Source organism: Corapipo altera, unplaced genomic scaffold, assembly GCF_003945725.1.
Source record: "Corapipo altera isolate COAL_440 unplaced genomic scaffold, ASM394572v1 71, whole genome shotgun sequence".
Lineage (NCBI taxonomy): Eukaryota > Metazoa > Chordata > Aves > Passeriformes > Pipridae > Corapipo > Corapipo altera.
In genome coordinates this window covers 5,098,516-5,110,025 of record NW_020884916.1, presented here as the reverse complement: position 1 = coordinate 5,110,025, position 11,510 = coordinate 5,098,516, and the positions used below count along the sequence as shown (strand labels likewise).

The 11,510-nt window shown below is 52.7% G+C and overlaps 1 protein-coding gene across 1 annotated transcript; it reads right to left on the bottom strand.

The window, feature by feature from the left end:
• Nucleotides 1–5,066: 5,066 nt before the first annotated feature.
• TMEM218 (transmembrane protein 218) lies at nucleotides 5,067–7,806 on the bottom strand. Its single transcript, XM_027655790.1, has 3 exons — nucleotides 7,703–7,806; nucleotides 7,489–7,591; nucleotides 5,067–5,593 (listed from the first exon to the last, which is right to left on the bottom strand). Exons 1-3 carry the CDS (start codon nucleotides 7,804–7,806, stop codon nucleotides 5,459–5,461), a joined length of 342 nt encoding a protein of 113 aa, XP_027511591.1. The 3' UTR covers nucleotides 5,067–5,458.
• Nucleotides 7,807–11,510: the final 3,704 nt, after the last annotated feature.

Sequence of the window (11,510 nt, the reverse complement as noted above, 5' to 3'; positions counted from 1 at the left end):
CGTGCCATGTCCTGGAGGGGCTCAGCCAGGTCTTCATGCACTTGCGGATGATGATCACACCCCTCTTCTTACTTTTCTCCACATGTGGCCCCTTGTTTGTGAGCCTGCCCTGCTCTTGTTTGTGAGCCTGCCCTGCTCTTGTTTGTGAGCCTGCCCCATCCCAACACTTGGGATTTCAGGACCTGGATCAGGATGGTGATGCCAAATCACTTTAAGCACTGCCTCACCAGCGAAGCGCTGATTATTCTACATAGACAACATACCTGGGCTGAGCCCAAATTAAGCTGAGTTTATTCCTCAGCTCATCTCACTGAAAAAAAAACAAACCCAAACCCAGTCTTTTTCCCAATTATTATGATTCCTAGGTCATGCTATTTAGCCTCAAAAGAAGAACATGAGTCAACCCCCACGCCACAGCAAACACCCACTCGCACGCTGTGGCCACTCTCAATCCAGTGTGGGCAGCTGATGATCTTCATTAGACACCTCCTAATTAGGAGGGGCCCCAGGAGGTTAAGCTGGCGCCACTGGCTGCCGGCTCTGCGGGCTCCCCGGGCTCCCCGGGCAGGGATGGGGCTCAGAGACCCCACAGTGTCACCTGACTAAGGCCAGGGCCAGCTGTGCAGCCAGCTGTGCACTCCTGGGGGGCCCAAATTTTGATGTGTGAGAAGCTGGGGTGCACGGGGTGCTGGGATGCCATGGGTTGTGTTTCCAGCCTGCTCACTGTCCGGGGATCGTGCCCAGGCAAGCTCCAGTGGTGCCTGGTGTAAACCTGAACTCCAACTGACTTCACCTTCTTGGATCTTAACCCGAGGAGAAAACATCTGGGCCTGATGTGATTTTATTAAGTGCTGATTTCATCAGCGGAGAGGAAAAAAAAGGCAGAAAAATAAAAGGAGGAGACTTGCCGGGCAGTTGGATCAGCTCCCTGTAAACCCCTGAGGGTGATGGAGCAGCACAGGGGGACAGGCAACTTGGAGAGTGGCAGCTGCAGGTTTGAGGTGGCCTTTGGTCCCCTCACACTGGCCAGAGATGCTCAGTGGGGCTTGGAAACTCATTGGTTGCCTGGGAGAAAAAGCAGAAAAAATGATGGAGCAGGCAGAGAAAAGCAAAACCACCAATTGCCCTTTTTTTCCCAGGAAAATACCAACCACCCCTAGGGCAAACCCTAATGGAGCCATGGGGAGAGGTGTCACAACTGTGTCTGTCCTCAGCAGAGCCAAAAGGCTGACACTGCAGCGTCCCCAGGCCACGTGGCTCGTGGCACATGTGGCCTCTGAGGGGCCCAAGGACCCGGCAGTGATGCCACTGGGCTGAGAACGGCTCTTTCAGTGCACGTGTGACAGAGTTTTCATGTTGCTTAATTACCACCCTCTGTGCTGCAGAGCTGGAGCACTCAAAGCACATTTTCAAGCAAAAAATCCCACAAGCCCTGACACACACAGGGGCTTATTGCAACGACAAGTTGGTTTGGGGAATTTTTTTTCCCCCCTTTCTTCCCCTTTTTGTTTGCTCCCTCCCCCCACCCCCTCCTGCCTGTTCTTTCAGCTGACCATAGTTTTTCCAGGACAAATTTAGGTCTGGGCCATGTCCCACTCATGCTTGGAAAGTCTGAGCAGCCTTGGCTGTGCTGCTGGGAGTGAGGGGAGAGGGCACATGGCCCATGGCAGTCTTAAACTTAAAATAAAGAGAGTCAAATGCCAAAGAAAATCTGAGATTTGGGATAGAGGGGTGGGCAGGAAGGCGAGGGGGAGATCCCCTGGGTTTGCCTCAGCCAAAGAACTGTTTAAATGGAGCTGAGCTCTTCTGGGAGAAGCCTGGAAGGCTCACCTCTCTTTCCTGCTCCGACAGAGAAGGGGCCGCTGCTTTTCCCTGTGCCATGAGCCCCTTCGGCACCGCGCTGCGGTGAGGGGTTGTGCCAGCACCGACACCGGTCCCCCGCTGTCCTGTGACGGGACAAATCCCACCTGAAAAAGGCTCTTTTTCAGTTTGGCCGACGCAGAGCTCGGGTTTTTCCGCGGGTGACCCCACAGCCCCCCAGCACAGTGATACCGTTCGCCGAGGGGGTGGATTGGGAAGAGGCAGCTCATATTTTGGAGCAATGCTGCTGGTCCGCCGGGCTGCTGAGGAGGTGAAGAGGTGGCTGGGACACGGTCCGTAATTACCTATGCAAGGAGCAGCCGGCAAAGACTGAAGGGCTTTTTAATTAGCAGCCAAAGGCAAAGCAGGATCCAACAGCAGGGAAGCTGAAGTCAGCAAAGTCAAGGTGGAAATCTGAGGGCAGCTTTTCCAGCGAGGGTAATTAAGTGCCGGCAGAGCGCAGCGTGAGGCGTGAGGAATTGCCGTCATTCAAGGACCTTAAATCAAGGAGAGGAGTTTCCCCTGCAGGGGCTGGCGCTCCCTCCATCCCTGCTTTGGCACTGCTCCCCGCCCGGCCTCGGGCAGGACAGAGCAGCTGCCCTCAGGGTGGTGAGCCCGGGCACCCGCATCGCGGGGCAGGAGCATCCCCACTCGTTTCTAACATGCCAGGCAGGGGATTTAGAGGGGAAAAGGGCTGTTTTCCCTCCTGACCTGAAAGCAGCCTGGCTGTCCTAATCGTGCCACCTGCAGTATCCTTTGACATGTGCCCTTTTGGCATGACAGGTTTCTCTGCCCTGGATTCAACCTGATTTTTTGCCTGCACAGAGCTGGCATCTCAGGACGTGGCACAGCTGGTGCTCCCACCCTGCCAGGGGAAAGCTGGGACCATTTGCTCAGTTTGGGCTGGAGCAGGGTTCCTTGGCTATCCCATATCCCAAGCTCTCAACACCCTCATCAGCAAGTGAGAGGTTGGGATTTAAGCCAAACCCACCCTCTCACTGCACAATAATTCAAAAATAAAGGATCAGGGTGCTAGGCAGAGGTGGATGTGCTAATGAGAGGTTATCCTCCGGGAGCTGAAGGTTTGGGATGGGGACAGCAGCAAAAAAATTCCCATTTGGGGCTGGTTGGAAAGCAACTCCGGCTCATACCAATTCTTTGACGTGGTCTTTCCTTTCCCAAAAATAAACAGGAACTGTCTGGAAAGCCCCTGTGCGGAGAGGAGCAGAATGGTCCAGAATAAATAAATACAGGGAGAGCCCGGGTTGAGTTCATCCAGCCGGTCGTTCCCCACTGCCAGGGGTGGTGAAGGATGAGGATGAAACATCTTGGTGGGGGTGAGAGCACAGGGGGCTCTTTCTCCAATTAATGGGATTTTGGGGAAAATGCTGAAATCACCTCCTTAAGCATGTCCCTCTTGCAGCATGGCTTTCCATTCCCCCCAAAATACCCCCCGCACCATCAACCTCTTGACTGATTTTAGTCACACAGATTGAGGGAAGGAAAAAGCCCTTTTTTGGGTTTATTTATAGCGCAAAACGGGAAGAATTTTCACATTTCTGCTTTTAGGGTCGGGGTTTTCGTGCCCCCAGTACTTTTGCCGTGGTTGGCCCCCCATCTGCCCTACTCCAACCCTGGCAAAGTGCCACCATGGCCTCACTGAGGCTCCCCCAGATCATCCCACCAGCACGGGAGTAACAACACGGCAGGGGCACGGAGCTGGAGCGAGTTGCCAGACAAGGTCCGTGTTCATAAATGTTATTAAGATGATGAATTAAATACGAATTTTGTTTCAGGCATAACTTCCAAATCACCCAGAGACCCCAAGGCACTTGTGTTGCACAAGCGCTCGGCGTGTTCCTCGACACGACCGTTCAGCTCCCTTGGACAAAAGCGTCGGGATGGGAAGGGATCGAGTGTTTCTCTGGTTTGGAAAGCGGGGACGCCTCTCCTCTGCCTTTTTTGGGAGTGCACTTACCTTTTTTAGCTGCCTGAGTTCATGCTCCGGGGTGCTGGGGCATTTCCTGCCAGGGAAGCATCGTCTCTATGCCCGCTGGCTCTGGCTTATCAGGCTTTCATGTCCTGACAGTGCTGCTTGGTGACTGACAGCTGTCAGGACATGGCTGAAAGAAGCCCATTGGTTCTTTAATTTACTCTCACCATCTTCAGTTCGAAAAGAAAAATAATAATAATAAAAAAAAAATCTTTAAAATGGAGGAAGAATTAAAAATCTAAGTGTCTGCCCTGAAGTTTTTGGCTATATTGCCTCTGACCCCGACTGCTTGGGGCTGTCTCACACTTGGCTTTGACCTCACTGCAATACCCGCTGCCTGCTGAACCGTGGAAGGCTGAGCAGCTCCATCCCTCTGGCTGGGGCTGGAAAATAGGAACCATAAGATAACTCACCTCACCTGTGGGGACCTCTCCCTGATGCAGCAGGGGTGGTAAAGGCTCCTTCCCTGCTCCAAAACGGTCACGGGATTCTCCAGGCCACCAAAACCGTTTCTCCCGCAATTTAAAAGCCTTTTGAAATTTCATGCAAGAAAAGAAACTGTTGCCACCGAGGGCACAGAGCAGCAACTGCTGTGCAGACACCCAGCCTGGCTGCTGCTGCTGCTGCTGCCAACAGGTTCATCTCAGCACAGGTTGATGGCTTGGGAAAAACTGGAAGAGAAATGGGATTCAACCCCATTGCTGCTGCTGCAAAACATAAGGAGTGGTTTTTTTCCCCCCAGGAGGGAAGGTATTGGAGTTGACCAGCAGCTTCAGCAAGACCTGTGCTGGAGTGAAGCTTTAGGGCAGCAGCAACCCAGAGCCTTCAGCCCCACCCAGGGTGACACCTTGGGGTCCTTCACACCCAGGGGACACTTGGGTATCAGCAAGGGGGGTTTCCATGGCTGGCAGGACTGTTCTGCACAGGGAGGTGAGACCCACCTTTACTCTGCACCCCCGGGAAGGGCAGCTTTCCATGTGCTGTTTTGGCATTATTTTGCCTGTTGTTCCCTCCCCCCTCCAAAGCTCCTGGTTTCCAGTCCAAGGGACCATCCCCAACAATCCACAACCACACACTGATGGTTTGTTTGCTTGGGTTTTTTCCCCAAAACCCTCAGGTCTGCCCCAGGAAAAGGTGGTTCTCAGAGGCACCATCACCACAGGGCTGGCCAAAAGTGACATTCCTGGAGAATAAATAACGGCTGAGTCAGTGGTTTCTCAAAGAGTTTTATTAAATGACAGTGCTAAAGGAGCAGTAACAAACTATCTCTTGTGGGTAACAATAACAAACCATCTCGGTTCAGTTCAATTCCCTGAATCAGGGACAGCACCCAGTGCCTGGATCTCAGCTCGCCTGGAAACGAGGAGACAAAGGTTCTAAAGCCTTTGCAGATGCAGAGGCTTGAAGACCCTGGGGAGGAAGAGGCTTGTGCTCAGCTCAAACTCTGCCTTGAAGGATGAAAGCTGCAGTGACCTTCACTTGCTTTGCTGGTGCTTCCTGAGCTCAGAAAAACCACCGTGGTCACCTCCAGAACAGCCTCCTGGGTCTCCCTTCCCGGTTTATTCCCATAAAACTGGGATTTCCTCCTTGCAGGGATTGCTGTCTCTAGCTGCTGTGGAGTGGCTTGGCGTACACAGGCTCCATGAGGTGGTAAATCAGGAGCAGGAACAGGCACCCCAGGAAGACCAGGCTCATCACAGCCAGGAGGACGAAGCGACCGATGAAGAAGGAGTCCACGATCTGGAGGGAACACAAGCACAAAGATCCCAGCACATGTCACAGCCCCAGTCTGCTCCTGGAGCCTGGAGGGAGCACGCCACAGCCTGGAAAAGACAACCTATGGGGCTCCCCCAGATTTCTCCCCTTGCTTCTCATCCCTGGCATGGGATGAGCGACAGGAATCTCTGCAAAATGCTACTTGTGGGAATGTTAATGTGGAGCAGCACAGTACTGAGCACAGGGAAGAGACACAAATCAAGCCCTGGAGCAGCTCTCCCCACTCACAAACCTCCAGCCCCAATTCCCTTTTAGAAGGGAAATAGTGGGAAAAAGGAAAAAAAAAAAACCTAAAAAAAGAAGCTACAGCAGCAAGGCTAGACACAAAGAGAAGCCAACAGCGAGGAGGCTGGTTACAAAATCCCCCTCTCTGCTCCCGAGACCCCCCAGAGCTTTGCTCAGCCCCAGCTCAGCTTTATCCATCACATTAGCACATGCTCAGCCCTGGTGCTGCTGCAGAGACAGTCTCTGGTGAGCGAAGTGCTGGCTCCTTCTGCACGTTTCACTTTTTAATTAGCCAATTAGCAGAGTTTTGGTGCAGAAAGCCCAGGCCATGTATTATTGATAGGCAGGGCAGGTCCAGTCCAATTGAAGATCCATGAAAAAAAAAAAAAAAAAAAAGCTTTCCAATTGCGTTCGCCTCCCGGGCACAAACACGGGCTGGGCTGCCCTTCATCTCACTCCCAACCTTCACACAGGCAGGTCACATGCAACACAGAGAGAAGAAAAGAACCTTACAAGTATCTTTTAGTGGGGATTTACACAGATCAAAATCCAGAAAAGCAATAATTAACGTGCATTAATAATAGAACAGAGGAAACGGCACCTGAAAGGCCACAAAACTTTGTGTGTTCAGAGCCCAAAGAGCTCTGGGAGAGCTCAAGGTGGCAGCTCAGGCAGCCTGATGGAACCCCAGGTTGGGGGAGATCCTGTGCCTGAAAACACAGATGGCTCCGTGCTCGAGCACAGCAATAACCTAGGAAGAGAGCTGAAGAGCAATTACTGGGCTTAAACAGAAAACAGAGCTGGGGGAAAGCGAAAAGCTGCAGAATCAGAAGGAAAATTAGAAGGAAAGGGGGCGGCAGAGGGAGAGCAGGGGCTGCTGGAGCTGGGAGGGACCAAAGCAGGGGTGTGTGATCGCTGCGCAGAGCCCCTGGGAGCCAAACCCCAGAGGTCAAGGTGGAACAGCACATAAATCAGGGATTTAGTCAGAGAAACTGAGAGACAGCGGCCCCAGGAGCCACACAGCCCGTGCCAGCCAGAGACTGTGCCAGAGGAGGAGACCAAAAAGGCAGCGCAGGGCCATTCCCGGGGCCTCGGGGCACCCTTGCAGCCCATCCCTGGGTTAAAGAACCATTCCCAGGGCTTCAGGATGGCCCCATCCCTGGGGCAAAGACACATCTGGGGCCATTCCCAAGGTAAAGGCCCATCCCCGGGGCCGCAGGGCAGCAGTCAGGGCCGTGCAGTAGGTAAAGGCACATCCCCAGGGTCCATCCACGGAGCCTCAGGGCACCCCCGGAGCCTATCCCTGGGATAAAGGCACATCTCCAGGATCCATCCCTCGAGCCTCAGGGCATCCCCGGAGCCCATCCCTGGGATAAAGGTACATCTCCAGGGTCCATTTCTAGAGGTTCAGGGCACCCCCGGAGCCCATCCCTGGAGCAAAGGCACATCTCCTCGATCTATTCCCAGAGTTTCAGGGCACCCCCGGAGCCCATCTCTGCGGCAAAGGCACATGTCCAGGGTCCATCCCTCGAGTTTCAGGGCACCCCCGGAGCGCATCCCTGGGTCAAAGGCACATCCCCGGGGTACCGTCCCCCCGCCCCCGGGCCCGCCTGGCCGCTCAGGCCCGGGCTCACCTCCTCGGCGCTGGCCGGGGCCGGGCTCTCGCCCTCGCGGGGGAAGAGCAGCAGCGCGGCCGTGAGCGCGGCGGCTCCGAGCACCACGGGCAGCGCGGCGACCCTGCGGGGAGAGCGGAGAACGGCGGGGCGGGCTCAGCACCGTGCGGGCCCGTCCCCCTCTCCCCATCCCCGCGGCTCACCGGGGCCGTCCCGCCCCGTCCCCGCGGCTCACCGGGCGCGGCCGGCGCGGGCCAGCGCCATCCCGAGCAGCAGCGCCATGGCCCAGAGCAGCAGCAGCGCCAGCACCCCCGGCCCCACGCCCAGCGCGCCCGCCATGCCGCGCCGCCACTTCTGCCTAGCAACCGCGCCGCCCCGGCCAATCAGCGCCGCCCGACGAGCACCCCGCGCTGTCTATTGGCTGAGGGGCGGGGCGTGGGGCGTGACCTCGGCTTTTCCCGCCCAGCGTGACGCGCGTTCGGCGCTTCCCATTGGCTGAGGGGCGGGGCGAGGGGCGGGGCCGGCGGCTTTCCCGCGCTGCCGGAGGCGGGGGCGCGCCACGGCCGGTCCCGATCCCGGTCCCAATCCCGATCCCAACCCCGATCCCAACCCCGATCCCAATCCCACTCTCAGTGGGAGTCCTGTTGAAACAAGTCCCTGTTGAACCCTGGCCCTCCTTGGCGTCATGGAACGCCCAGAAGTACCCGCTTCAGCCGCCCCCCGTCCCGCGGCTGTGGCCCCCACCCGGATCTCGGAGCTGCTCCCGCTGGAACTGGAATTCCTCTCCGCTCCCAGTGCAGGCGGGTCAGTCCTTGGTTACCCAACTCGTGCCCACCTCGCTGCGGGGAGCGCCTCTGAACACCCTTTCTCCCCCAAACCCTAGAAATTCAGTTGTCCACGCCCTCAAAATATTTAGGGCCAAAATCAGGCAGATTTGGTTAATACACAGGGACTACCAACAGGGTTTTGGAACAGTCATGCTGGGGAGCTGGGGCAGCCAAGCCAAACCATGGGGATTTGTCAATGCTTTGAGCATCTTCTAATATCAAGGCAAGAGAAATTTCCATTTAAAATCAGTTTTTCAGCCTGTTTATAAATCCTGCCTCTTCACCATCTCTCATCTTGCCCATCAGACCCTGGCCAGTGTGGTTTGATGAGTGACTTTATCATAGAATACCAGAATCCCAGAAGGGTTTGGGTTGGAATGGACCTTAAAGACCATTTTATTCCAACCCCAGGCACTCAGCTCTCAACTACCAATTAACCTGAAAAAAACCCAAACACTGATATATTCCCTTTTCCCCCTTCAACTGCTTGAAGTCTGACGATGCTTTGGCTGCACAGAATGTCACCCAGGTGCTGTTTCCTGTCACTCCTTGCGATGGGAGGAATAAACCAGCAGTTAATTGTGCTGTGCTGCACCGACCTGCCTCTCCCTGCGATGAAACCAGAGTCGCCGGCGTGACACCAACCGCCTCAGCAAGCAGAGCACAAACTGTTTCTGACACCTGCCTTTACTTGGCATCGAGTAGGGACTGGCTGCCAACATATTAAAAGCGTGTGTTTGATAGCAAACTCCTTCCCGCTCCACCTTGTGCTGTGAATCCCACCAGGCAGGTTTTTTTCCCCTCTGCAAACCCCACATTGCCCATGTCCATCTTCTCCTCTGTTATTCCCCAGGCTTCCTGCTCCTGCTGGCAAGCAGAAATTACAGATTTGCTCCTGTTGTTTGGGAACATCCCTTTGCTTTTCTCTGTTTTGCCATTTCTTTTCCAGTCATTTGTAAAACCCCAAATTTCTTCTCCACAGCCCCGTTTTCAGCTGAAACCTTCTTTTTCTGCCATTCCTCTCCTGTCTTTTGGCTTTCCATCTGAAAGTGATAATTTTTGTCCATCAGCCAAAGAGGCTTTTTCTTGACTTATTTTTCTCTTCTACCTTTTACCCACAGCTTTTCCAACGACCTCTTTAACTTCTTCCTGTATTGACCAGATCTTTATTTCTTATCTCCATCTCCTGGTAGTTTCTTGATGCTGGCAATGACAACATTAAGCCAGTTCAAGAGGTTGCAGCAGGGAACATGAATCATCCAACTATTGAGCCCACTGATGGACTACACCATGCTCCAGGTATTTGGCCAGAGGTTGAAGAATAAATCCAATATACACTCCAGCAACCACATCCAGTGGCCAAGTTTGAGCTGTGCTGGTTGTTGTTTTCAACCTCACCATCAAAATTGGGCTGAACTCAAGCACTAAGATTTGGATTTGAAATGATGTCCAGCAGCTCCAAAATGCCTATATATTTATCCCTATAATATTTATTCATAGAGATATAAAGAATATATATATATATATATATATATATACATGTATCTGTAATATTTATTTGCATGGTCCACAGGGTACCACAGCGGGATTATGGTTTCTTTGAACACAAAGGAGGCAAATGGTAAATCCACAGCTAAGGGATTGGGAGAAGGAACCTGGGAAAACCAAGCTCATTGGTGTGGTATTTCCAAGCACAACCTTCATTAGAAATTTCTTCACCCCATCTGCAACAAAACTCATCATCCTACACACAACCCTCTTCTGCATCTCAGCAGAATCATCAGAAATGCCTGGCTGGGGATTTGCCTTACTGACTGCTCTGGCAGCTGGTCAGTTGAATGCAAAGATTAGATTTTATGGCCAAAGGATCATTTACTGCTGGCCTAAAATAACTTTTCCTTCCATCTTTTACCTGCTGGGACTTGGTCCCATTTACTCTTTGTATCAGAGTTGCATTGCACCTGGAAAAAAAAGGTGACAGAAAGTAGGAGAAAGGCAATGCTGAGTATAAAAGGTAAATTAAAAAATGTAGGAAAGCGCCAGAAATTGAGGATTTTTGTGTTGTTTGCACGACTCTGGGAGAAACTTCATATTTGTGCTGGTTGTTTTCCAGGATAACTGTTGATATGGGGGTGTTTGCTGATGTCACAGGTCCAGATTTCTCCAAGACTTTTGACTTGTACCACATGACATTTGCATCCAAACCTTGAGCTGGGGACAGGACCAATGACAGGCGATATGGTAATGATTGATTCCAGCTCCAGTGTGTTTGATAGCAATAATTTAGGTATCATAAAGCCTTTCCTGGCAAGGCTCTCAAGGAATACTGTGCTTTAAAGAAGGAGAGACAGATCATCCAGGTGCTGTTGGATGCTCATGGGCCAGAAAAACCAATGCAAAGGATTTATTTGGGCATAAATAATTCAGTGTTCTCCAATGCTGAGGAATGATTTGAAGGATTCTTCATCACTGTGGGTAGTTTTTCCCAAGGGAAAAATCAGGGAATTGTGGCATTTCTTGGCAAAGGCACGACAAAGATCCTGACGGTGGAATTGTATGAAATGGGCTTGGCATAGAGATGCAATTAGTGCTGAGGCTAATTAAATGCTTGGCCCAGGAGGACGGAGAGGTGACCTTCCTTCAAGGCCTGCAAGACAGGATCATACAGATCAAAGCTCTTTTGTAGGACACCCCTCAAGGAGCAGGTCCTGGAAATGGGGCGGGTTTGGCTCAAGACGCCCTTTTTTTGGGTTAAAACCTGCAAGTCCACCACGCCCAGCTCATCCTGGTGGCCAAAATAACCAACATGGCCTACAATCAAATGATAAGGAAGGTTCAGACTCTCGGTGGCAGAGTGGGAAGTGCTGGATGGGGGAACTGATTTAAAACTCTTCGCGCAGTCGTAAAACTCCCGGTTTTTCCGGCTGGAGCTCCTCGACGCTACAATATTAGAATTAAAAAGAAACAGGCGTTGATGCAAGCAAGAAAATATTCTGCTCCTGATTTAAAGACTGGCGAATTGCTAAATATTTTTATTAGCAGCAAATTTGCAGCTTGCTGGAACTAATTTCACGCCCGGTAGATATGGAGCTTAGGCTGGGAATGGCGTTAAATTACTCTCTTGTAAAGGTGTTTAAGCCTTGTGATGGGGATCTGTTGGGTGGTGGGGACCTGGCTGGGGACCCCCTTTTTGAGGGGGACTCCTTGTGGGTTGGG